The 25,856-nt window shown below is 33.0% G+C and overlaps 4 protein-coding genes across 8 annotated transcripts; 1 reads left to right on the top strand and 3 right to left on the bottom strand.

Moving 5' to 3' along the window:
- Positions 1–5,728: 5,728 nt before the first annotated feature.
- On the bottom strand, positions 5,729–7,945 carry LOC107423227 (pentatricopeptide repeat-containing protein At5g18950). Of its 3 annotated transcripts, none has more exons than XM_060816002.1 (2): positions 7,762–7,945; positions 5,729–7,226 (listed from the first exon to the last, which is right to left on the bottom strand). In XM_060816002.1, exons 1-2 carry the CDS (start codon positions 7,832–7,834, stop codon positions 5,803–5,805), a joined length of 1,497 nt encoding a protein of 498 aa, XP_060671985.1. In that variant the 5' UTR covers positions 7,835–7,945; the 3' UTR covers positions 5,729–5,802. The 3 variants fall into 3 exon arrangements, with proteins under 3 accessions (XP_060671985.1, XP_060671986.1, XP_015888239.3); XM_060816003.1 differs by having other exon boundaries at positions 5,729–7,178; positions 7,762–7,944; XM_016032753.4 differs by having other exon boundaries at positions 5,729–7,941.
- A 712-nt stretch (positions 7,946–8,657) lies between these two features.
- LOC107423248 (protein FAR1-RELATED SEQUENCE 7) lies at positions 8,658–14,092 on the top strand. 3 transcript variants are annotated; one of them, XM_048477608.2, is made up of 3 exons: positions 8,658–9,182; positions 9,839–12,160; positions 13,548–14,092. In XM_048477608.2, exons 1-2 carry the CDS (start codon positions 9,139–9,141, stop codon positions 12,156–12,158), a joined length of 2,364 nt encoding a protein of 787 aa, XP_048333565.2. In that variant the 5' UTR covers positions 8,658–9,138; the 3' UTR covers positions 12,159–12,160; positions 13,548–14,092. The 3 variants fall into 3 exon arrangements, with proteins under 3 accessions (XP_048333565.2, XP_015888263.3, XP_015888264.3); XM_016032777.4 differs by lacking the exon at positions 13,548–14,092 and having other exon boundaries at positions 8,659–9,182; positions 9,839–12,364; XM_016032778.4 differs by lacking the exon at positions 13,548–14,092 and having other exon boundaries at positions 8,659–9,182; positions 9,685–12,364.
- A 7,017-nt stretch (positions 14,093–21,109) lies between these two features.
- Positions 21,110–23,655, bottom strand: LOC107423226 (protein ABCI12, chloroplastic). The gene is made up of 7 exons (XM_016032751.4): positions 23,177–23,655; positions 22,732–22,848; positions 22,284–22,520; positions 21,897–22,061; positions 21,686–21,761; positions 21,506–21,570; positions 21,110–21,293 (listed from the first exon to the last, which is right to left on the bottom strand). The coding sequence occupies exons 1-7, from the start codon at positions 23,507–23,509 to the stop codon at positions 21,141–21,143; spliced, it is 1,146 nt and encodes a 381-aa protein (XP_015888237.3). The 5' UTR covers positions 23,510–23,655; the 3' UTR covers positions 21,110–21,140.
- A 288-nt stretch (positions 23,656–23,943) lies between these two features.
- Positions 23,944–25,352, bottom strand: LOC107423245 (membrane protein PM19L). The gene is made up of 4 exons (XM_016032774.4): positions 25,130–25,352; positions 24,650–24,869; positions 24,475–24,520; positions 23,944–24,298 (listed from the first exon to the last, which is right to left on the bottom strand). Exons 1-4 carry the CDS (start codon positions 25,245–25,247, stop codon positions 24,176–24,178), a joined length of 507 nt encoding a protein of 168 aa, XP_015888260.2. The 5' UTR covers positions 25,248–25,352; the 3' UTR covers positions 23,944–24,175.
- Positions 25,353–25,856: the final 504 nt, after the last annotated feature.

Raw genomic sequence — 25,856 nt, 5'->3', positions numbered from 1 at the left:
TTGCCGGGCCATGTAACAGTGGCTTGTAACCAAGTTGGGGCATTAAAGTGATTGAAGCATTGGACAAGTCTAGTCAAGGTGGGCTTCACTTTGTATTTGTAGTTACATTTAATTTTCTGTTGAATTGATATTTATTTGAGTTAAAAAAAAAAAAAAAAAACCACAAAAAATATAAGTAGCCTTGGCTCAGGTAACCAATGCACACAATCATTTTTTAAATGCTAATTTAAGACCGTATTTTTGTAGATTTCTTGTGGGAAAACTATATGCTAGTGTAGTTTCGAGCACTTTTCCATTAATCCAATGAAGTTATGGAAAGGATTTAGAATCTGAACAAAAATTTTGTGGCAACCAAACAATTTTGGTTTGCTTTGGAAAGAATATTATTGCCACTACAATTAGATCCTGCCAACCATTTATTGAACAATGTAAAACTATCTTCCAAATTTCTAATGATTACTGCAAGACTTCATAGATTCAGAAAAAGAATAACAATAATAACAATATATATATATATAAAAAATTATAAAAACAAACCCTTTTGATCAATTTGAAGACGCAAAAAGAGGATTATAGAGAAAGCAGAGGAGTAGTCTAAGAGGATTAGAAACCTGGTTATTTTTTCAACTTTACTTTTCTGGAATTGTTTGGCTTCTCTCAAAATTGTTTGTATCCTGGCACATCAAACATAAACTCTTTCACTCCATAAACTGATTATTATTATTATTATTATTATTATTGATAATTTGGGTTGTGGGGACTAAAACGCTGGAATTTTTGTCAGGAGAAAAGAAAATTGAAATCGAATTGACTTTAGTAACTTAAGGTGGTGATAAACTTGTTACTTGAGGTGATGTGATAAATTGAAATCGAGTTGACTCAAGTAAGTCGAACCATTATATATAATTTGTTACCCTATTGTTCTATTCTCTGGTTGCTTAATTGGCTTTTTGATTGTATATATGAGATAGTATATTGTTTCTAGCCTATTATTGAATGTAAAACTTTCTTCAAAATTTGTAAGAATTGTTGCAAGATCTCAAATTTGAAAAATAAACATCGCAGCCTCTTTAGAAAGATTCCAATCAAGATGAGCACCGTTTACAAATTAAGGGGATTTATATTATTATATTTATAATTTGATGTTCTTTCTTTCATTATATAGGGCTAAATATATGATGGTATGGGACACTTTTGAGTCTTTTTATATAAGAAAAAAAAAAAAAAACATCTATACCAAAGATAAATAATATACAGTTTTTTTTTAATTATTATTATTGGCTTTTAAGCTATTTGATTAGAATAAAAAAAACTAGATACTAAAAGTCTTTTAATTATAATTATGTCCCTAGAAGGAAAGTTCACATTCTCTTTTCTTGCGTATCAAGTAACTAATAAACCCAAAACGTTTTCTCAATCGGCTTCGAAAAATAACTTGAGCTAACAAAATCATACATGAATCAGTCAACGGTATATTATAATTTTGATAATATTATGAGTTTTTTTTTTTTTTAATAGGAATTAACTAGAAGATACATATATATACGGAAATTCTATGGTGAGGACGGTCCGTATGAGAACCGCAGTATTAGTAACGGTTTTTCATAGTATTAATGACGGTTTCTTAGAAAATCGTCATCAATACTATGAAAAACCATCACCAACTGTGGTTAGCATGAAGAACGTCCGCACCATAGACGGACTGCATATATATATATATATATATATAGAAGTGAATTAGGATGTCCTGGAAGGGAAAGGAAAGCTAGCCCAATTCAAGCACCAGTAGCGCCGTTGAGCCAACAAAATCATGTATATAAACCAACCCTGTTTGATAAGTGTCAACAAACAAGAGAAAGAGAATGGAGGAGCAGAGCAAAGAAAGAAAAACAGAGGGTTACACAAGCACAAAAGATGTGACATTGAAGGATATGATCAACGACATTCTTGGAAAAACTTACACTCAAAAGATCTTGCTAGATTCAAATGTGTTCGCAAGTTCATGGTCCAATTCCATAATACCAGGAATACTAAAAACTTTTGAAACTCATGAGCAATTCAGATTGTTGATCATGAAGCACCAGCAGCATCACCATCATCATATGCCAAATGGTTTCCTTTGCCACTAAAAGAATCACTATCAAAATCAGGTCACGAGGTACTCTGCTCCTATAATGGCTTTCTATGCATTAGTTTTTCAAAACAGCACAAGATTTTAATTTGTGGAATCCATTACCCAAAGAATACAAGAAAAATTTATGCAGACCGCGAAGTTATTGGATTCGGGTACCAATAAAGTGTAAGTGATGATTATAAGATTGTGGCAATATTTCATTACAAACCAAAAGTTTACTCACTCAAGAAAAATTCTTGGAGAGATTTGGAAACAAGATCCCATTGTTTAAATTTGTATAGATTCACAGCATATCGTTATAAAAACATAGGCACGCTGGTGAAATGGAGCTTTTTATATTGGCCTGTGTCTCATGGAAATCATCCAAATGAGATGAAATCTGATTCTTCGATACAGGTTAGCAGATGAGAAGCTCAGTTTTGGTCAACCACCTTTGGATGTTGATCATGATAGGGTTATTGATTTAAAGTTGATAGTTTTTGAAGGAAACAAGTTGTGTGCCTATCAAAAAAACTCTTCCACATATCGATGATTGAAATATGGGCTTTAAAGGAAGAAAAGGACAATGATGATGATTTGAAGTGGACAAAGTTGATGAGCATTCCACACTGGAAACAAAAATCTTAGGCACCCTTATCTTTTTGAAGGAATGGTAAAGTAATTTTATATAGTACTAGGCATGATTTTTTTTTTTTTTTTTTTGTGTTTTTTTGTTTTTTTTTTTTACAACATCTTTTAAGGATTGAAAATTTGCTTATATATAATCCCAAAGAAAAAAGCTTCATAAAGTTAGAGATTTCGAGGATCAAAGGCTTGCATTGTGTACTGCCTGCTTATGAAGAAGAGAATATTTCACTCAATTCCTCTATATGCTGGGACAAAGATAGGTAAATTTAGGCCAAAATTAGCAAATTTATTTTGCATAATAAATGTCTATATATACAAAAAGAGAAAGCAGATGATTCTGTTTATACGATTATTTGATTTCCATTAGTTAGTTTAGTTATGAGTTTTTTTAACTGTTTAACCTTTTATACCTCCAAGCGAAAGAGAAAACCGAGTATGGAGAAAAGAGGTGAAGATAATGGCAGAGCCAGCAGCACATCCTCCAATAAAAAAAAGCCACAACATCATCAACTTTACTTCTCTTCAAGCATTTACATATTTATATAATGTATAATTAGGCTTCAATAATTTCTCCATTAGTGGTTTTTAGATTACTTACTTTAAATTATTCTCCATTAGTGGCTTCAATAATTTCTCCATTAGTGGGTTTTTTTTTTTTTTTTTTTTTTTTTTTTTTTTTTTTGACAACATCTTTTAAGGATTGAAAATTTGCTTATATATAATCCCAAAGAAAAAAGCTTCATAAAGTTATGTAATTTTATATAATGTATAATTAGGCTTCAATAATTTCTCCATTAGTGGTTTTTAGATTACTTACTTTAAACTATTACCCAAAAAAAAAAAAAGGATTAGTTACTTTAAACTTCATGGAAATTCTTGATCAATTTTCATGTAATAATAGTTAAGTTTTTATTTTTTTTTAAACCTTATTTTAAACGGTTTGGTAATTAAATGGCACGTGCAGAAAATGGATATGAACTACTTAAACTTTAAAATAAATAAAAAATAAAAAAATGAAAATAAAAGCACTCTTTTAATCGGTAACATTCTTGCAAAACAGATGAATAATATACAAGCTTAGAATGTGATATTGAAAGATATCATGGATAACATTCTTTAGAGAATTACATTCCGAATTGGGAAGAAATCCTTCCTTTATAGAGCAAAATAAAGAGAAACTTCTCTCTACCTTTACATTCTACAAGAAATAATGTAGTATTACAGGTGAGGAGTTGGGATAAAATCCTCTGCCACCATGTCTCAAGCATTTGGAGATTGGAGGCTTTGTATCTTTATAATTCTGGAAGAAAAAGCTTTAAAGTTTTTGAGATTTTGGGCATCGAAGACTAACATAATGTAGAGCTCTCTTCATATATATATATATATATATATAAGAAGGTAATCTAAAGCCAAATATTTACCTTGCTTAATTCTATTTAAATGATTATTTGTTTTCCATTAATTACCTTAATTATGAGTTTAACTTTGTTTGAACCGTTGTAGCTCCAAGCAACAAGTGAAAGAGGAAAAGAGATTATGGAGAAAAGAAGTGGAGAAAGGCCAAACCAGAAAGGAAGGGTCTACTTATATAGAAACCACAAATTTTATCAACTGTACAGAGATTACTTTCTTAAACGTGAGGGATTAGTCTTGTTCAATTTTTTATATTAATTAATTTTAAGGGTTTTTTTAAATTTGTTTTTGTTGTTAGTTGTTTGGAGAGTAAGTGAAAGTAAAAATATTTTTCTTTCAATTGACTAACCTATGGCCTAGTCCTTCGAATGAACTTTGAGAAGTATTTAATCTCAAAGACTAAAATGGACAAGATAAAATAACTCTTGGGAAAACCTAAGTGATTTAATAAAAATAATGCTATTTATCATTTTAAGTTGTGGAGTTGCAAAGGTATAAGACAGTTAGGATGCTAATCCTAGTCCTCTTATTTCCTTTTTATTTCATTTTTTGGGCTTATAAATGCAAAGTATATACATAATGAAATATGAATTTGGAGTTGTAGAGGTAGAAGAGAGTTAGGGGCAGATGTTAGGATTTGTTTCTTGCTGCTGTATTAATTTCGTTGAAATCCAATGTCACAGAAAAAAAGCTGTGTAAATTACTATGGCAGCAGAAACGAATCATACCACTTGGCCTTGTTTGTTATAATTTATTTGTAATAGCTGGTAGTGTTTTATTTTATTTTGTTTTTTTAACCTTTATATTTAGCTGTTAAGAGGAAATTTATAATCAAATGGCACATGAATACATGGATATCAACTACTGACAAAAAGCAAAGAAAATTTCATAAATGGGAATATCAGAGAAATAGAGAGACAGTGCAAGACAGGGACTGACGATACACATCTCTGTTTTCTTTATTCATGCCATTGTGTGGCAAAGTTTGCAACAACCAGTCATAATGTGGCTGTTTGGTTAGAAGAATGGCCTTCATGGCTTCTTCCTTTGTTAATTCAGGAAGTATCGCCCTCTGTTTCATCTTATAATGAAGCTATCTTTTCCGTTGAAAAAAAAAAAAAAAAAATGAGGGAAGAAGAAAGTTAAGATGAGCAACGTTTTTAGTAGGGATTTTTAACTTGTAATGTATATTTAGTTTTGGGATTAGTTACTTAAACTCGATGCAAATCCTTGACCAACTTTTTCATGATAATGATAGTTCATTACATTTAAGGGTTTGTTATATTTTATTTGAACCTTTACTTTTAGCTGTTTGGAGGAAATTGGTAATAAATGGCACATGAATACATGGATATGAATTACTTAAATAAAATTGGGGTCTGTCATCAGCTGGATATCAGAGAGAAAGAGGAAGAAATATCAGAGAAAGAGAGAGACAGGGCAGGAAAGGAAGAGAGGATCCACATCTCTTCTTTCTTTGTTCATGTCATTACATTATCAATGCAACAAAAAATTCTGCTAAAAAAGAAAAAAATAGTTACATAACAATCTAGAGAAGTTGAACAAAATCTTTTCCATTCTTTATCACAGATGAAGTACAAAAGTTACAAATAGCTTAGTTATGATAGCTAGCTACATCCATTTCTTTCTAAGATCTCCCCTAAACATGTTTCAACAAAATTGGGATTCGATTGGCAAAGCGTTTTGACCAAAGAATTAAATATTTCTTCTTTGAGCTCATAGCCTGTCCTAAACATAAGGTCTAAAACGAATAAAGAATCATCAAACATACATCTTTGCGTGAGACATTCTATCATTTTCTTAAAAGTTTGCTCTTCTGGTTTGAACTTGTTTTCCAGCATTACTGACAACCACTTCATCCCGTCAGCAACAGATCCTTCATTACATAGTCCTCTAATGATGTAATCATGAGTAAAGACCCTTGGTTCCAAACCCCTACTTTGCATATCATTCCACAGCTGAACTGCTTCTTGAACGCCTCCCTCCTGAGAAAGCTTTTCGATAAGAGGGGTATAAGAGGCAGATGATGGCTGTAAACCCTGCGCCAGGAGCTGGTTTAATAAATTAGTACTTTCTAATATCTTTCCCTCCTTACAAAAGCCTCTAATTAGAATGTTATATGTAATAACATCAGGAACAATTCCTTTCTGGGGCATTTCTTCAAAAAACTTATAAGCTTCACCCGTCCTTCCATTTGAACACAGAACTGTAATCACCGTGTTGCAACTCACTGTTGTATCTCTATAACCTTTGTCACACATCTCCTTGTATAATTTCATTGCCTCCTCAAAGTAACCAATCTTAGAAAACCCATGAATCATTATGTTGTATGTGTATTCATTTGGACGATATCCTTTCTGAATCATCTCAAACCACAGCTTCCTAGCTTCCCCCAGCCAACCCCTTCTACAAAAACCATGAATCATTGTTGTATACATGACCCTATCTGGTGCATACCCTCTATCCTTGAGATCCTTAAAAACCCGAGAACCTTCGAGCACCTTTCGCTTCTTGCAGAGCCTATGGATTACTTCCTGATATGTATAAATATCCGGGGGATGGTTTTTCGCAATCATGGCATGGAGGAGTTCCGATACTTTTGCATACTGGTTCTCCTTACCAAATCCAGATATTAATTTGTTGAAAGTAACATTATCGGGAGCTAATCCCTCTTTCAAAGTCTTCCTAAGAAGTTCATAACCTTTCGAAACTTCATTCTCATTACAGAAAGCTTGAATCAGTGTACCAACGGTCTCAACATCCAATGTAACTGTAGATTCCATCATTTTCTCATACAATTTCCAAACAAGATCAGTCCTCCCAACTTTAAGACAACCCGACAAAGCTGAATTCCAAGTCGAAATCAACGGGCAAACTCCAATCTCTTTCAACTTGGAGAACACATCAAGAGCTTCTTCAACCAATCCACCCTCAGAAAGACATCGAATATAACACTCCAAAGAAACAGGGTCAGGACTAAAACCTGTATAATCCAGAAACTGTTTAGCAGCACTGGATGCCTTAGCCTGAACTAAACCATCAAAGATCACATTACAAGATAAAGGGTCAGCAGAGAAACCACTATGAGAGCTTACCCAGAAGAAAAACCGAAGTGATAGCAAAATATTAGTTTGGTGCTTCAGATACTCGCGCAGAAACAAAGGGTCCTTGAAATCAAAAGAAGGGTAATCAGAGAGAAGGGTCTGTTCCCATCTGGGTTTCATTCTTGTAATCCTACAAACTTCTTTGGCAACTTCTATGAAATCCCTTTCTTTGGTTTCTACAGTGAGGTTTCGGATATGGGCATTGGGGTTTTGATTCGAACGTGGGTTTTGGCGGAGGAAGTTCAATATCGAAGATTGAGTCCTAGCCATGAATTATTGATGCTTTCTTCTAGTTTTCATTAATGGGTTTCTTAAGTTTAGAGCTAGAAAGTGAAAGATTCAATGCAGAAGAAAACAACGGTAATCTTCGAAAGTATTTGAATAAATAATGGAAAAAAAGCAGAAAATAAAAAAGTTAGAGTTGAAGCAACAAACAGAGAGATGGTATTGGAAGCTCCGAACCTTTGAGAATGAAAAGGAAATCCAAGCCGTCCAAGAACGAATCCACAATCTGTGCGAGCGATGAGAGTTGCATATGAAAGAGAAAGGAGACCTTAACATTTGAAGTCGCAAAAAACCTGGTCGAAAAGCTATTTTTCTGAAAAATAAATTCTACAATTTTTATTTGATATGGAAAATATAAATTATACATTGTGCACTGTGAAAATAGGTTTAAAAAATGTTGCATAACCCCCCCCCCCCCCCCCAAAAAAAAAAGAAAGTTAGTTTTGAAGAATTTCTGCTATATGTAAATTAAAATTTCAGTAATATTTATATACAATTTATGATTTATATGCTGAATTTAAAAAAAAAAATTGATATTTATTTGCATTCATAAATAAACAATTTAATCTCTTTTTTTTTTTTTTCCCTTAGTATTCAATTTTGATCACAATCTCAAATATAAAATTCAATAAAATTATTACTTTATAGTAGTCTTATTTTAACCTCAAATATGAAAAAGGTGTTGCTTTTGCACATAGCTTATGGCTTCCAAAATTGGTTAAAATGAAAATTTTAAATATAAAAAAAAAAAAAAATAGTTCAGTTGTACTAATACCATCTTCTATGTTTATTATGTTAGATTCAAATTTATCAAAAAAAATAAAAAATATTTGGAGCATAGAAAAAAAAATTTTTTTTTTCCAAATTATTACACATAATATTGATGTGACAGATATAAAAGATAAAAATGGTTTTGTAATTTGAGAAATGGAGAGTAAATAAATTCAAAAATAATTATCCCAAAAGAAAAAAAATTAAAAACAAAAAATATTAAAATATTAAAATAAAAAAAAAAGGAACACATAGGTTCAGAGATCCACAAGTCAAACCCTGGCAACAAAGTACTAAGAGTAGTGGAAGTGGCTTAATAGCAAGAAAAAAAAAAAAAGTCAGATTTGGGAAAGAAGGAAGATAGAAGAAGAAGAAGAGCAAAAAGCCAAATCCAAAGTACCAGAAAAAACATCCACCAAAAACTTAATATTTGCTTTTTATTCCTATTTATTTATTTATTTTCATTTCCTACCTTTCAAAAATCCTTGTAAATTAGTCAGTTTTAACCATCAAAGTCTCTGTTTCATTATTTATTTATTTATTTTTCTTTCAACCAGCAACAAAGTCTTTCTTTCACAGAACCCAAAAAGCTGCTATCCAAAATTTTTCTCTCTTCCCTTTATTCATTTTCCCTCCCACAATTTTTTTTTTTTATTTCCCGCCAAGAAAACCAATGCGACTCCCCAATATAAATCCAGAGATTTAGCAGATTTGCTTAGAATCTCTTATCTGTTCCTTTTTATTTTTATTTTTATTTTTTTTTATTTTTTTGCTATTTTGGCTATGGGTGTGGAATCGAGCTCCAGCCACTTCACAAACATCAAAAGGTAAATAAAGAGAACATAAAAAAAAAAAAAAAAAAAAGAAACGAAAACCCTAAGTTCGATGGTAGTGTGTGATTGTTTTTCTTGTTATTTTTGCTATTAATCCATGTGGGTTGTTTTGAATTTGGGAAAATTTGTATGGGTTTTGATTGAATTTTCGACTAAGCGCTTGCTTTCTCTCCGATCTAATTTTGTTCGATGTGTCTGGATCGTTTAATTTCGTGGGTTGGGATAAACTTTCTTTTTTTGGGTGGGTGTATATCCTCTGTTACTCTGTTTGGTTGCTGAGAAAATTGGAAAACGGAAACTAGAAATAGAATTTCTCAATTATCCTGGATGGTGGAGTTTTTCTCTTTCCGATTTATATTATGAAACTTGGGTTTTTCTTACATTTCCTTTACATTTCATTGATGAGATTTTTTTTTTTGTCCATCTACTTTCATTCAGTTGGTACAATCTTAACCATTATATTATATTAATGTATAATTTGTTGTGTGATATTTAGGTATGATTTGGTTGGCATGTCGAAAGTGCTTTTCTTGCATTGGTTGAGCTAGCGAAATTTTGGTTTTTGGAAGCAATAGATGTGCTTTGATGTTGTTAACCAAGGGCGTCTAAGGTAATATTTTTCCCCTAATTCTTGTTTCCCGTGAACGCAGTTTAGGTCCTGATCCTAACAGCCAAGAGTGTGGGAACATCATGGTGGTAAAGGCATACCCTGTAGGTATGGTGCCTGCAATGAATCATGTTAATGGTGAGGATGAAGGAGAGTCTAGTCTGGAACCATATGTGGGATTAGAATTTGATTCAGCTGAAGATGCACGTGAGTTTTACACCTTATATGCAAAACGTACGGGATTTAAGATTCGAACTGGTCAATTATATCGATCCAGAACTGATGGAACAGTCTCTTCTCGAAGATTTGTGTGCTCCAAGGAAGGATTTCAGCTCAACTCGCGAACGGGATGTCCAGCGTTGATAAGGGTACAAAGACGTGATTCTGGGAAGTGGGTTATAGACCTTTTCCTGAAGGATCACAATCATGATCTTGGACCTATGGGAGAAAACAATCCTCCTACTTTACAACGGAAGATTTCTTTAGCAACAACAAAGCCAGTACTTGATGTCTCCCATAGACCAAGAATCAAATCGGTTGAGGAAATTGGGGATGGTAGGCCTTGTCCATCTGGAGTTATTAATGCCAAACGCCTTAAAAGAGAAGGAGATGACATGCAATCCAAGGTTGCACCGTTTGCTGGTCTGGAGTTCAATTCAGCTAATGACGGGTACCAGTTTTATCAAGCATATGCAGCAAATGCAGGATTTAGGATTCGGATTGGTCAATTGTTTCGTTCAAAGCTTGATGGGTCAATCACATCCCGACGGTTTGTGTGTTCAAAGGAAGGGTTTCAGCACCCATCAAGACTTGGTTGTGGTGCATTTATGAGGATAAAGAGACAAGACTCTGGAAGGTGGGTAGTGGACCGTCTTCAGAAAGATCATAATCATGAGCTTAACTATCAACTAGAAGTTGATAAGAAAAGTCCTACCTCTTCAAAAAGGTTGTTAGAGGAAGAGAGTGGTGGACTGGAAAGTGAGGATATTTTCAACATAAACAGTGGCAACCTTGTTAAAAGAAGTCGTGAAAATCACATTGGAAGTGATTGGTACCGGGTTCTTCTTGAATATTTCCAGAACAGACAAGCTGAAGATACAGGATTCTTTTATGCAGTAGAAGTTGACAATGGTAGTTGCATGAGTATTTTCTGGGCTGATGGCAGGTCAAGATTTTCATGCAGTCAGTTTGGTGATACTGTGATTTTTGATACCTCATACAGGAAAAGTATTTATTTGGTACCGTTTGCTACTTTTGTTGGTGTGAATCACCACAAGCAACCAGTGCTTCTTGGTTGTGCACTAATTGCGGATGAATCTGTGGAATCTTTTACTTGGTTGTTCCAGACATGGCTTAGGGCAATGTCAGGACGTCGTCCATTTTCTATAATAGCTGATCAGGACAAGGTCATCCAGCAAGCCATTAGGCAAGTCTTTCCGGGAACCCATCATCGTTTTTCATTGTGGCAAATGAAGGCAAAGGAAAGGGAATATCTGAATTTGATGGATGGTGCATTTAAATATGAATATGAAAAGTGTATTTATGAAAGTAGGACAACTGATGAATTTGATACTGCATGGAATGGTCTTCTCCACAGGTATGGCTTGATAGATAATGCTTGGTTGACAGAAATGTACCAAAAACGTGAAAATTGGGTTCCTGCATATTTAAGGGGTACTTTTTTTGCTGGCATCCCTTTGAATGAAACTACTGAATCATTCTTTGGTGCATTTTTGAATGCCCAGACACCACTTGTAGAGTTTGTTTCACGATATGAAAGAGGAATTGAGCGACGTCGTGAAGCAGAAAGAAGAGAAGATTTTAACACTTTTAACTTGCAGGCTTTCTTGCAGACTAAAGAACCAGTAGAAGAGCAATGTAGGAGGCTCTATACACTCACCGTGTTCAAGATATTTCAGAAAGAAGTTCTACAATCTTACAGTTACCTTGGATTTAAGATTTATGAAGAAGGGCCGGTTAGCAGATATTTGGTTCGTAAGGGTGGGAATGACAATGAAAAATGTATGGTCACCATCGGTGTATCTAATCTCAGTGTGGCTTGTAGCTGTCAAATGTTTGAGTTTGAAGGTCTGCTTTGTAGACATATTTTGAGAGTTTTCCAAATATTGGACATAAAAGAAGTTCCATCTCGCTATATATTACACCGGTGGACGAAGAATGCTGAGTACGGTACTATTCATGATTTGGAATCAGCAGGGAGCCCTCAAGAACTTAAATCCTTGATGTTATGGAGTTTAAGAGACACGGCATCTAAATATATAGAGGCTGGAGCAACTTCTCTTGACAAGCACAAACTTGCCTATGAGATTATGCGGGAGGGTGGAAGAAAACTTGGTTGGTAAAGGTAAGTGCATGAAACAAATTTCAGATATAGCTATACAGATAAATTTTGTAGTTTGAACTGCATCTGTATGTAGCAAGTGTTTTTCTCAGTTGGTCTCTATTCTGTATCCCAGTACCCTTTGTTTTGCCATGGATGATGGTAATTATCCTTGGTCAAATCAAAAGTATGTAAATAGTATGTAATGCAGATTGCCCTTTTTTTTTTTTTTTTTTTTTTTTCCCCACTTACATAATCTCGTTGGTCACTGGGCTGTAGGATTTTCTTGTTCAATTGAAATGTTTCAGAAAGGGAGTTGATTTCTAACTTTCATGTTCATTTTCCTTTATAAAGTTGTTTCTTCTTCCAAAAGTTAGATGAATGAACTACAATCTTTTTTTACCAGCTTTACTTTTAAGTTTCTTAGGTTAAAAAAGGTCTAGTAGATAATTGGATGTATTCAAAACATATGGTTTTCATGTTTATCAAAATATTTCAAGAGGAAAAGAAAACTTGGAGAGAGATATTAACCTCCTCCATGGTGGATACTATCAAGTAAGCTCACTTTTTTTCTTTTCTTTTTTAGTGTTAGAATGGACAAAATATAAAAACAATGCATGCTTATATCTTGACACAGCAAGAATCCTGAACAAGAAGTTCCCTTCTAGGGGGTCAACTTTCCGTTTTTTATTAGTTTCTTTTTTAGCACATCAGAATATATAAATGACTTAATACTCTACCAATCTCTTTTGATTATTTTCTTCGTTTTGGGAATATTAAATATAAAATGAATTACAATAATACTCGAGTGGCAAATTTGTGAAATTGTTTACTTGTCCTTGTATTTTGGCTATGAGGGCCTAATTTGTTAAAATTTTTCTCCCTGTTGAATAATTGGTTTATGGTATGGGAGTTTTCCCATTACATTTTTAGGCGGGGAAAAAAGAAGAAAAGTAGAAAAATAATGCTGGATGGTTTAGAAAGCTCTTTAAGAAAGACTTTATATATAGTCTCATCTACCAGAAATTAGGAATCCAATAAAAAAAAAATGGTTAGATTACAAATCCAATGCAATTTAGTACCCAATTAAACCCAGTAAACTGGTAGAAGTTTTGGATATTGGTTTTCAGATGAACTGCAAATCCTCTGCCGCAGCTGGCTTGCCCTCTGAATTGACCTCTTTTCCTTTTATTATGGTATCACTTGGAAACTACAAAACCATCATCATAGACAAGAAATTTAGTAAGCAAAATTATATTTATCACTTTCTCTGTTAGAATGCAAGATAAGCTGGATTTAATTTACCTCTCTCTCTGTCCCCCTATAGTAAAGGACGAACTGATTCAGTGCTTTCTTCGTATATATGTTGCTGTTGATGATGCCATGGATTTTTTCAACCTGTTCTGTTCAGGATTATGTAGAAGACACAGGCTTTCAATAACTGAAGGCCTGCGAAATGGAAAGCGAGGAAACTTTGGTTTTCGTACTTGTAACACAAGTTCACCATCCCTCCTGAAAGATAAGGGTGTCAAGGATCTCTGAGGCTCAAGTTCATCCAAATGTGGAGTGCTCATCAACTTTGTCCACTTCAGTACTCTACTTTCTTGATCATCATCATCGTGTTCTTCTGTCAAAACCAACATATGAATCATCCTTCTAAAATGACTCTGATATGCACAAAGCCTTTTTCCTTCATAAACCATCAACTTTAATTCAACCCTGCGATCACAATCAGAAGGTAGTTGCTTCGTTTGCAGTGAAGTAATCTTCTCATCTGCTAAATCAAAATAAAGAATGGGATGCAACGGAGTCACAGGTCAATATAAAGCGACATTCACAAGAGTTGCTATTTTAGGATTAAATTGTTTAAAATCATCAAAACCGAAGTATGGTGTTTTGTAATTTTTCCAAGAATTTGTCTTCAGTGAATAAATATCCACTTCGTGGAAGTGGATATAACATCTTATAATTTTATAATCATCACTATAATTATCGTAACCAAATCCAACAAAGTCTTCTTCCACGATCTTTTTCCAACCGTATGGTACAGTAATAGAATTGTATTCTTCGGGATTCCACAAGATGAAAGCTGGATCTGTGTATGGTTTCCAAAAACGAATGCACAGCAAACCTTTAAATGAACCACTTACCATACTACCTGGCCTTTTTAGTGGAAAAGGAAGCTGTTTGACCTTGCTCTCAGTCTTTGAAAATGATGATGCTTCTTGATCAAGAATCTGTATGCATCCCAAAGACGATGATACTATGACTTTGCTACAACTTGCAATATTTTTCAGTATCCTTGGTACTATGGAATTGCACCATGGCTTGCAAACTAGACGACACCTTGCAAGATCTTTTAATGGAAGTTTTCCAAGTATGTCATCGATTATATCCTTCAATATGGCATCGACTGCACTGGTATATCTCTCTTCTTCGTTTCTTCTTTGCTCTCCTCCATTCTCTCTTTCTTCTTGTCGACTAGAGAGACTAAATTGAGAAAAAGTTTTTTTTATTTTTATTTTTATTTTTTTTAAAATATTATTTCGTTAGGTCAAATTACTTCTAAAACGATTACTTGACTCGCAAGAAATCTGAATAAGAAGAAAAGTATCCTTGTATGACATAATTTCTGTTAGGGGTCAAACTTTCCGTTTTTGATTAGTTTCTATTTTTTCTAGGATATCATAATAATCGAATTAATACAAAGGCAAGGCCGTTATATAAATTATTGAGCTTCCGTCCATTTTAATTCTAAATGTTAACTAAAAGACACCTCAAAATTTTTATTTTTTTTTTGGTTGGTGAAAAAGATAAAACTAAAGCATGAATCACTATGGTATTAACTATAACATTCAACAAGGGAATAATATTTGTTTAAGAAACGTTGAAAAAGGGAAATAAACTAACTGCAAGTAAATAATTTAGAAAGGCCAAGCAGTCAAACGAAACAGAACGTAATTAAACTTGAATGTCGTTCATGGGCATCACCATCAAAATTGAACAAGATTTCTCATGAAGTTTAAGAAACTAATCTCAGAACCACAAATGGAAACAATTATTGAAGTCTGAATTTACAAAAATATATGTAAATGCTTGAAGGGAAAGTGTTAAAGAGAACTTGAACAGTAAATGCTTGTGGTTATTATCTTTGCAGATCCTTTTCTGCAGCTGAATTGGCCATTTCTCTTTGCCTCTTTCCTTCATGCTTGTTTTCTCTTTCTTTTCTTAGTCAGAAGCTACAAAGGTTTAAAAATTCAACGTTACAAAATTTTAAAAATTCTATGTCAAATTAAATAGGCTAATGGTCCTCACAAAACTTTAACAATAAATTAGTTTAATTTGGGTTTGATTTACCTATCTCTATCCCACCATTCGGAAAGTGACTCAATGTTCTCTTCGTAAGTTAGAGTTTGTTCGTGATCCCAGTCTTTGATATTGCCCAAAAACTCAAAGTTTAATGGTTTTGAATATGTATGAAATGGAGCTGGAATATAGCTTCGAAACACAATGAAACCTATCCAGATCTTTAAGTGGAAGTTTCCCAAGATGTTATCAGTGATCTCGTTTGGGATCACAGTGTGATCAGTAATAGCATATTGCTCTTTTATTTTACTTTGCTTCCCCATTGCTTCTCGGTTTTTGTTGCCGCTGAAGAGAAGAATATATTAATGAACAACAGGGTTGGTTTATTCTATATGATTTCCTTAGGTCATGTTCTGAAAGAGAACTAAATGAATTTCTTTTTTAGGGAAAAAAAAAAAAAAAAAAGAAAAAGAAAGAGACAAGTTTATCACCGCCTTATTTTTATATTAAAATTTAATATGGCTAATCTAAAGAAGAGTAACATTGATCAGGAATTACAAGTGGATGTATTAAAAAGGTTGTAGATTAATGCCATAAAAAATAATATTAAAAAAAAAAAAAGACTATGCAAGAATATATTAGATTTTTTTATTTTATTATTATTATTTTTTTATAACGATTAACACCTTTTTCCTTTTAGGAAATTGGAAATTTAATTCTACTGCCAAACAAAACAATGGAAATGATGAATGTGAAAAGTTTGTTTATGGAACAGAACTAATACCTTGTATTACAAGCATTACAGAGAGAATCATAATTGAAAATTGCCTCTTGAGGTAATGAAGGTTGAGAAGTGGAGTTTCACAAAGTAAATTATCTAATATTCAAAGTAAAGAACACCAGGCATAGCGTTCTTGATGAACATCAATCAGTAGGAAGGAAACTACAAATGAATTATCTTCCACAAATTGCGAAATTTCCATAACAATATGGATCGCATTCAAACCATGGGAATGGACCAAAACATGTGTTTGGTGAGCCATGAACGTATCTAAGTTATTTATCCATCAATCAAACTAATCATGTGAGTTTTAAGTGTCAAAATGAAGCCAGAGTTTCCATTCAGTGCTGTCACAGTGAAAATTGAATGATAGAATTAGGGAACAAATAGCCGTATTTTAGATGAGAAACTAGTATGACAAAAACAACTTGTACATTCTTATTGCAGTTAGCTTGTATAATTTACAAGGCTTTATACACACAGTGTGTTCTGTTCAAGTTATTTCATAAACAGCTTGTACAACGTTATAGTTAACCTGGGATTTAAGAATTTTGAACAATGGCCAGTCAGCAGATATTTGGTTCATGATTTGGAATCAGCAGGAAGCCCTCAAGAACTTGAGGTCTTGATGCTTTGGAGTTTAAGAGAAACAGCTGCGACATCTAACTAATTACATACAAGTACAAACTTACATAATCCCATTGCTAATTACTAGGCTATAGTATTTTCTCATATGCAACTGAAATATGTTTCAGATGTGGTGTTGATTTCTTTTTACCTTTTATGTTCACTTTCCTTATGAAACTTCTTCTAAAAGTTTGATGGATGAACTGCAATCTTCTTTGGGAATTTCACCGTTAAGTTTCTCAGATTGAAAAAGGCCTAGTAGGTGATTGGATTTATTCAAAATATATTTCCAACCTCCGCCACACTACAAAATAAGCCTACCCTTTTGTTTTTTCCTTCTTTGTGTCAGAATGCTAAAAAAGATAGCATTACAACCACAAAATAGATTAGCTTAACCGTTGTTTGGTAATGTTTATGATTTTTGGATTTTTAGTTTTAGTTTTTTCTTAAACCTTTTACAACCTTTTACTTTAGTTGTGCACAATTGGTTTGCTATAAATGATAGGATTCTTACCTAAATACAAGATTTAAAAATAAATAAAAAAAAGAAAAAAGAAAGAAAGAAAAAAAGCAAACAAAAAACAAAAAACAAAAGCCATTTCATATTGTTTATAAGAAGTAGACTAATTTTATTCATGTATGTTTAATCTTACAAACATAAAAGCAAAACAGAGAAAACCAAATGAGCTCTTAATAAATATTGGCTTCAATCCCATCATAAGAAGGAAGTGATTCAATGCTATCTTTTATATCTAAAGAGTAGTAATTCCAACCACCTGATGCCTGGAATCTTCAACCGTTTGAAGCTTTTCTCATTGGAATTATGTAGATAGAGGCCTTTATTATGATAAAAAAAGATGAAGAAGAAGAGACTCTGCCACATATAATAGTAGTTCACCGTTCCTCCTAAAAGATAAAGGTGCCAGATATGTTAAATAAGCATAGTGGCTGAAGCAAGGCTCCAGTTGTTCCCAATGTGGAATGCTCATCAACTTTATCCACTTTTGTTTTCTAGTAATTTCTTGATCATGGTGATCATCTTCTTCTTCTTCTTCTTTCAAAACCCACATTTCAATCACTTTTCCATAATGATTCTAATATGCACAAAGTTTGTTTCCTTCAATAACCATCAAATTTAATCCAGCATTCTGATCAACATGACAAGGTGGTATTACCCAACTAAGCTTCTCATCTGCTAAACAGAGTCGAAGAATCAGATGCCTTGTTTCTGCATTCACGAGATTGAATTGATGATGAGTCATAGGCCAATATAGACCTTCATTCATCAGAGTGGTGATTTGTTTCTCCATTCATGAGATTGAATCCATGATGAGTCAGAGGCCAATATAGACCTCCAATCATCAGAGTGGCAACTTTAGGATCATAATCTTCTCCACTATACATGTTTGAAGACAAGTGTAATATTATTGTTAATCAGCAATAATGTCTCCAAGAATTTATCTTTAGTGAATAAACCTTAGGCCTTTTATGGAATCTGAAAATCTTATAATCGTTACTACAAATATCATACCCAAATCCAAAAAAACAATTTTCCGGGAATTTAGAGAATGGTTCATCAATAATTTTCTTGCACTCTTTGGACAATGGATTCCAGAGCAAGAGAAATTGATGGCCCTTTTGGTGTAAAAATAATGCATACGAAGCCATTAGAGGAATCAATTATTATGGGATGGTAGAATACATTTGTTGGAAGAGGAAACTGTTCGACCTTGCTTTCTTCATGATCCACAATTATTATCCTTTTACTTGAAGATGATGCAACCATGAATTTGTGAAACTATTGGAATAGTTTTGACTACCCTTGGTTTTATGGATTTGGACCATGACTTGGAAACACATTTGAACCTTGCTAGATCTTTCAATGGAAGTTTCACAAGTATTTCATCGATTATATCCTTCAATGTCACAACGTTTGCACTAGTAGTACAATCTTCCTCTTGGCTCTCCTCCTCCATTATCTTTGTTGTTGCCGCTAGATCTAGAGAGAAGTATAAATTGAACAAAAGAGGGTTGCAGTGTTGCGTTTTATATTTACTTTGTTAGGTCAAGTTCTAAAATGATTCAGTAAAAAAATAATGATAATAATAATAAAAATTAGGTTGTTTTATCTGAGTGTTAAATTATGTTGGGCTTCCTTTTTCATGATTTTTCATGATATGCATATTATATATATATATATACACTTATTACTTAACACGCAAGAAAACTGAATACGTACTTTTTGGTTAGTTTTTTTTTTTTTTTTTTTTTTTTTTTTTTTTTTTTTTTTTGGTGACATCAAAATCTGAGTATATTTTCAAACAAGTAAATTATATAATGACCATGTAGTACTTCATAAGATCTTGAAGATGTTCAAGCATAATATTTCTATATATATATATATATATATAGTTATATATGTATGTATGTGTATGTGTGTGTAGGCGTGCACGTGTTTTGAAAAGGGCTATTATGGATTTTAAAAATAATGCTTGTTTTCTTTTGAAAAAAAAATAAAAATAAAAAATTTGCGGCTGGTACTTATGTATTAGGTAAAAGAAAAAAAAGAATATTGAAACATCTAATAGAAATTATTGAGGTTTTCTGTTTTTTAATGGAAATTTTTTTGTTACTTAGATCTTTGACTATAAAATTAAATACAAAAATTAACTAAAGACAAATCAATTCTGTTGGTTTTGAATGAATGTGGTATTCAATTAGACTCAAATCCAAATCTGCCTAAAAATCAAGAGAAACATAACATAATTAAAACTTAATGTAACAAAACTTCAATGAAGTTTAAGAAACTTTCATCCATAGTTAGTTTTCTCTTTCTTTTCTTATTCAAAAGCTGCACAAGTTTAAACATTTATTGAAAGTCATAATTAAAGCTAATCAAAATCACGTAATTATGTTAACGTTGGGTTTAATTTGCCCACCACAAGGAAGAAGTTACTCAATGTTCTCTTCATAAGTTTGAGTTTGTTCATGATCCCAGTCTTTTGAAGCTTTGCTGTTTGGGATTGTAGAGAGACAAGCTTACAATCTCTCCATACCTGAGATATGGTGGCAATGGATTTTTCCAATTGCTCACATATAATACTACTACTGTATTGCTCTTTTCTTCTTCTTTCTTTGCTTCCTTCCTCCATTAATTCTCTCTTTTTGTTGCCGCTGGAGATCACATATATATATATATATATATATATTGAACAACAGGGGTTGATTTATGTATTTTTGTTAGGTCAAGTTCTAAAATGATCAAGGACAAAGGGTCTTAAAACGGGTTGAAATGTATAATTTGGTGCTATTATGCTATTTTATTATTATTATTATTATTTTTTCCTCAGGTGAAAGGGAAAAGCATATCACCATTTCGTTTTATCTAATATGGTTTATCTAAATCAGTTTTTAGGAGGGCTAAAATTCTTTACACTAAAGCAGTTTTTACGAGGGCTTAAATTCTTTACTGTTTTTATCCATGTCGAATAATTGGTTACTAATATATGACCTGTCCCATTAGATTTGTGGACAAAAAAATAATAAAACCCTATGCAGGTATATTATAGATTCTTTTTTTTTTTTTTTTTTTTTAAAAAAAAAAAAAGAAAAGTTACACTTTATAGTATCATTTCCCATAGAATACTGATACTCTTTCTTTCTTTCTTTCTTTCTTCTTCTTCTTTTCTCTTTCTTTTGGGAGTTACAAATTCAATTAGAATGCCAAACAAAAAATTTGGACTTAAGAGCCTAATTATATAGAAATCAACAAATACATGTATATGAATGTGAAAAGTTTATTTATCCGGATATAAATTTTGCACCAGACAAATACAATTACACTTTCAGTAAAGAACTAGCAACTTGTAAATAAGCATTACAGATAATCATAATTGAAAACTGCCTCTTGAGTTACTCGAAATGAAGAGGTTGAGAGGTAAAGAATTACAAAGTATTTTCCGAATATTCTAAGTAGATTCTAAGTAAACAATAGTAGGTAGGAGTTCCGAACGAATATCAGCAGGAGGCACCTACAACACTTCTCAGCAGGAACTGCTAATGAATTATCTTCCACAAATTGCACATTGCCATACCAATTGGGTTGCATTAAAACCAAGGGAACGACACAAAATGTGTTTGGTAAAATATATCCAAGTTATTTTTCTGTCAATCAAACTAACCAGATGAGTTTTAAGTGCCAAAATTAAGCCAGAGTTTCATTCAGAACCGTCACACTGAAAATTGAATGAGAGAATTACCACATCAATCCAGGACACAAATAGTCATATATTAGATAAGAACGTAATCTGACAAAATGGCAGCACCAGTAACTCCGATCAGAAACAACAAGGAAACAATATCTGCTGTCCCAATGGATGAATCTGATAGGAAGTAAATTTTATGACTTTTGCTGTCCCCTCTAAATCCTCTGACAATCATTGCCTGTCAACATAAAGTAGATGAAACATTTGAAACAGAAACCATTTTTATGCATCTACAAGTAGATTTTACACTCTAAAAGTTCTAACAAGATTGCCTGCAAAAGCAATAAAGTTGCTGGGGTTGGGGGTTAATATACTTCAAGACATACATTTGACGCTAACAAATTAACTGGGCAGGGAGAAAAAGTACACATATCCAATGGATATACAAACCTGTGAAATCTGATCCGCATGGTTGAAAATATTTTTGAAGATCCGGCGGAAGTAGGCAAAGAAAACTGCATAGTTATGGTAAGATATGAGCACCGATAATGAGAAATCTTATTCTTATAGATAAACAAAGAAGGAAATTACAATAAAAACCCTTCATATGTGAAACCAGTATATGCTTACTTTCTATAGTCTCCATCATTGTCAACTTTTGCCAATCTATTCTACGAGATATAATCCCCAATGCAACATTGCGGACCTGCCAACACATTCAGATATATTACATGAGGATATATACAAATAGCTTTGGTCTCAATCAAAGAAAAAGAAAATGAAGAAAAGAGATAAAGTCTTCAAACTGAATCCAACAGAGGAATACTTGAACATAACCAACCTCATCAAACACCAAACTAATGAACCTCAGTGATAACATCAGGGTGAGAACAATTTCAGCAACTGGAACACCTATACGTGTCAAAGGGAGCATAAACCACCTCAAGGAAAATGCAAGTTGTTCAGGGGTTGTAGTTGTCAGGCAAAGGCTTGCACTTTGGAAGACCTTTCACAAAAATAAGCCTAGTTATCAGAACAAAATAAGTGCTTATTTTGATTTACAATCAAGATTTTGAAGATTACAAGAACCATGAGAATCCCTTTCATCTTTTTAGACACAGTGATCCCACTATAAAAATAAAATCCACGCATTGCATAAAACAAGCCCAATTTGATTAATATTGCTAGAAGACAAATTTGAACCAAGGAAAGAAAAAAAGCAACTTACTGTAAATGTTAAACAGGCAGCTGTGCTTGCTACGGACAAACCTTTCCTTGTAAACTGTAACGGTCCTAGCTTCATAATCAAATACGAGTAACCTCCTAAAGATGCAGGAATATGCATCAATCCCATCATTGCAGGAGGTGGTGTTCTCGACTGAACAAGGGCTGGTGCACCATCTGCACCCAGCCCCAGCATAACAAACAAAATTCCAGAAAGCAGTGACACTCTACCTAATTGGTCCTACAAGATTGATGAAAGAAAATGATAAAGAAACTGCATTAGCAAATTAATCCTATTTCTTCACGAAAAGAACGTATACAAAAAAAGGGATGTTGGTAAGGCAATATTTGATCAAATTGTAATACCAAATGATAATGTAAATTTCAACTGCCTGACTGACTGAATCAAAACAATGTCTGCATAAAAAATCAATTCAGAAAGTGGTGCTCACCATCCACGTTTGTCTTGGGAGTGTCCATATTGACAGAATGGCCAAGTATATTACCAATCCAAACCGAACTATTATATGTGACCTTGCTGGTAAAACAACCAGAGCCAACAGCCATACCTGCATGATCAAGCTGTCTGAATATCAAAAAATTAAACAAAACAAAATGAACTGTGATAAGTTCAACAAAGTTAAAAAAATTCTAGGAACCAAAATCAAAGAAACCCAGTTGACTAATCCAACAAGGTTTTCAGTTTGACCAATCTAAGATAATTAGACCACTAATAAAATGATATTTCCAAATTAAGAACTAGCAATTCGACCATATAGAATCCATCAGTATCCAAAGCCCATAAAACCCAATTTTTCTGAATTTACAAAAAAAAAAAAAAAAAAAACCGAGTTCCAATAACAAAACCCATTAAACACCCAAAAAAATAAAACATACCAATTTGATTCTAGGGTCCACAGAATGAAGAAACGTGGAGGGCGAGGACACGTACTGGCAAATGGGACTAGCAGTCGCTCCCGAAATCAGCCTCAGAACCTTATCAGCCGAGAAAACTCCGGTGGGTAACCGGTTAAACCAGTTTCCAGTTCCACTACCATCGTTCACTGAAGCCCTAATCTGAAAGCCAGTCTTTTTGTTCCCAGCGATTCTAATTGCCGAGTTCACTGAAAGAAGACGGTTGAAATTGGGGGAAATTAGGGTTTTCGGAGTGGGGTTCGATGGGAGAGGAATCAACGCGACCGTAGCTATAGTACGGTGCGTGCAATTCATCGGTGAGATTGATTTCGATTTGAGAAGAAGAAGATAACGAATTGGAAATTCTTTGATTTTTTAGGGTTTTTTCTGTTTCGGTAAAATTGTTCAATTTGCTAATCGCAAAATGGCGGGAACTTAACTATATACCTTTTTATTTTATTTTTTTTTGGGTTATATTTTGAGTACTTTGTAATCCATAATTTTATTTTTTGGGGCGACAATTAAAATTTGAAATTGACAGAAAATAATAGTAATATTTCTTCTAAACATGAAAATTTGAATCATAATCTTGGATTTACGAGTATCCTAATTAATCTTGTTGATTTTCTTCCTTATAAATCATTTTTTTTTTATCTCTCTCTTAATTAAATTGTTGATGAATTTCTAATGTTTTACATATATATATATATATATATGAAATATATTATAGTATTTTATATCATCAATAATTTTGTATTGTGATCTTGGGTATGATCAACATTTTATTTTTTTGGAGAAAATTTTTTATACAAATCAGGTATAGGGAAATTTTACATATTCCATACAGTAATACACACAATATGCCGTCAAATAGAAAAATTTAAAGGAAAAAAAAAAATGTATACAAGGATGACAACTCAAAGAATACAGTTTTATAATCATTGGGATAAACAATTTATGAAAGATGAGGGGGTTTAAAGATTAAACTCTTCCTCCAAGCCTGGCCCTTTCTTGAGCACTAACATCATCAGCTCCAACTTGAATGGCAAAGGTCGAAAACAATTGTGTTGCACTCACAATTACTGTGAGCACCTCTAAAGTCCTCTGCAAATTAAAAATTCATGACCAAAAAAAAAAAAAAAAAAATTGTAAATCTTCATCATCTTTTATGATCTTCCATCATAATTTTTACATATAAATTCCACTATTTTCTTTTTGGTTCACTAATTTTGTGTTATGTATGAAATATATAGACACATAATCAAAGAGAAAAAGCTTACCAGATTTGAACCTGTCCATCCACCTTGAAACTCTTTGCATGCCAATCTGCAAATGGGTAACAAAGTTAAAGCAAAAATGAAGCCATGGAAGTTCATGGTTTTTTTTAGAGGCAGGAAAAAGAATTATAGTAAGAATTCAGCACTGGTAAGGGTAAAAAGAAAATGACACATTTACCCCAAGGCAAGAATAGTGAGAGATAGAGAAGCAAGTGAAGAGAAAGCTGCAGTGTGTAGGTCGGAGAGATGCCAAGTAACCACATTGTGAAGTCCAGTCAATGAAGTTGTGAATCCCACAACACCAGCAAGGAGGGACAGAATCACAAAGAAACCAGTGGCCATGTTACCAATTGGTAAGTATATTGGAAATATCCGAGCTGGGATTGATAGTACAGAAGCTGTAACATGCACACAAAATGACCCACAAGTTATATGCTTTTTTTTAAAAAAAAAAAAAAAAAAAAAACCAAAAATCCTTTTTGTTTCATACCATATTATATAATTCCCTAAGTAGATACAAATGTATTAGAAATTATCTACTATGTCTCGTTGGATATGGTTTGCAATACATAGGTAAACATTAAACGTTCAACATAAGCTCTCTGATAGAGCCCAATAAATAATTTATAATTTATATGCATGTGTATATATGCGTCACCTGCTTCACGAGATCTTTCGATTCCATGGTTGATAGCCCAAGCTGCAATAACAATCACAATAAAATAAAGGACAAGGTTGACAAACAAGAGGATGAGAGCAGGTGCTTTGGAAGCCATAGTCAATGAAGGTTGGAGCAAGGAAGAGGAAATTAACAAACCTGAAATGGCTCAATCTTGATGCGCTCAGTTATGGAATATATATAAGCAAAATGAGAGGTTTGTTCTTTGCCCTAGAATCTAGCAAACAATGGTGGTTGTGACATTTATTTTTGTCTGGTATATTAAAATAAGTGTCTTTATATCAAAGAAACGGCTTAAATTCCTTTCTATTGTTGGGTTTGCCAAGTTGAAAAGAAAAGAATACCTCTTTGTATTCTGATTGTAAGAGGGATTTTGGGTCATCAAAGTAGGGCCTGTTTGTGTATTAGTTTCTGGATGACATTACTTTTTGTGTTGATATGGAATAAAGTTTCCCTGCTAAGCACACAAAATAAGAGAATAAACCTTTTTTTTTTTTTTTTTTTTTTGGGTTTGGTTACCCCCTTTTGGCTGGCAAGCATGAAGTGCCATGTATATTTTTGGCAAAACATTTAGTTTTTGAGTACATTATTCTGTGGTAGGTCTAGCTTAAAGTTGCCATGAAAATATATATGAAGAGAAGAAAATATAGGTTAATATTTATATACTTCACATAGGCCATGAAAACAATGATATTTTAGGTTCAAA

Source organism: Ziziphus jujuba, chromosome 3 (assembly GCF_031755915.1).
Source record: "Ziziphus jujuba cultivar Dongzao chromosome 3, ASM3175591v1".
Taxonomy (NCBI): domain Eukaryota; kingdom Viridiplantae; phylum Streptophyta; class Magnoliopsida; order Rosales; family Rhamnaceae; genus Ziziphus; species Ziziphus jujuba.
The sequence above is the reverse complement of the archived record's forward strand: the minus strand, read 5'-3'. Positions and strand labels throughout refer to the sequence as shown.

Bases quoted from the DNA above. Each gene is read 5' to 3' on its own strand.
- LOC107423227 (XM_016032753.4), bottom strand. From the start codon at position 7,569: ATGGCTAGGACTCAATCTTCGATATTGAACTTCCTCCGCCAAAACCCA.
- LOC107423248 (XM_048477608.2), top strand. From the start codon at position 9,139: ATGGGTGTGGAATCGAGCTCCAGCCACTTCACAAACATCAAAAG. The intron at 9,183-9,838 runs GTAAATAAAGAG...CCGTGAACGCAG, and splicing joins CACTTCACAAACATCAAAAG to TTTAGGTCCTGATCCTAACA.
- LOC107423226 (XM_016032751.4), bottom strand. From the start codon at position 23,509: ATGAATTGCACGCACCGTACTATAGCTACGGTCGCGTTGATTCCTCTC. The intron at 22,849-23,176 runs GTATGTTTTATT...TTGATCATGCAG, and splicing joins TGGACCCTAGAATCAAATTG to GTATGGCTGTTGGCTCTGGT. The intron at 21,762-21,896 runs GTTGGTTATGTT...ATGTGTTGGCAG, and splicing joins TTAGTTTGGTGTTTGATGAG to GTCCGCAATGTTGCATTGGG.
- LOC107423245 (XM_016032774.4), bottom strand. From the start codon at position 25,247: ATGGCTTCCAAAGCACCTGCTCTCATCCTCTTGTTTGTCAACCTTGTC. The intron at 24,870-25,129 runs GTGACGCATATA...TGCATGTTACAG, and splicing joins CGAAAGATCTCGTGAAGCAG to CTTCTGTACTATCAATCCCA. The intron at 24,521-24,649 runs GTAAATGTGTCA...ACCCATTTGCAG, and splicing joins CTCACTATTCTTGCCTTGGG to ATTGGCATGCAAAGAGTTTC.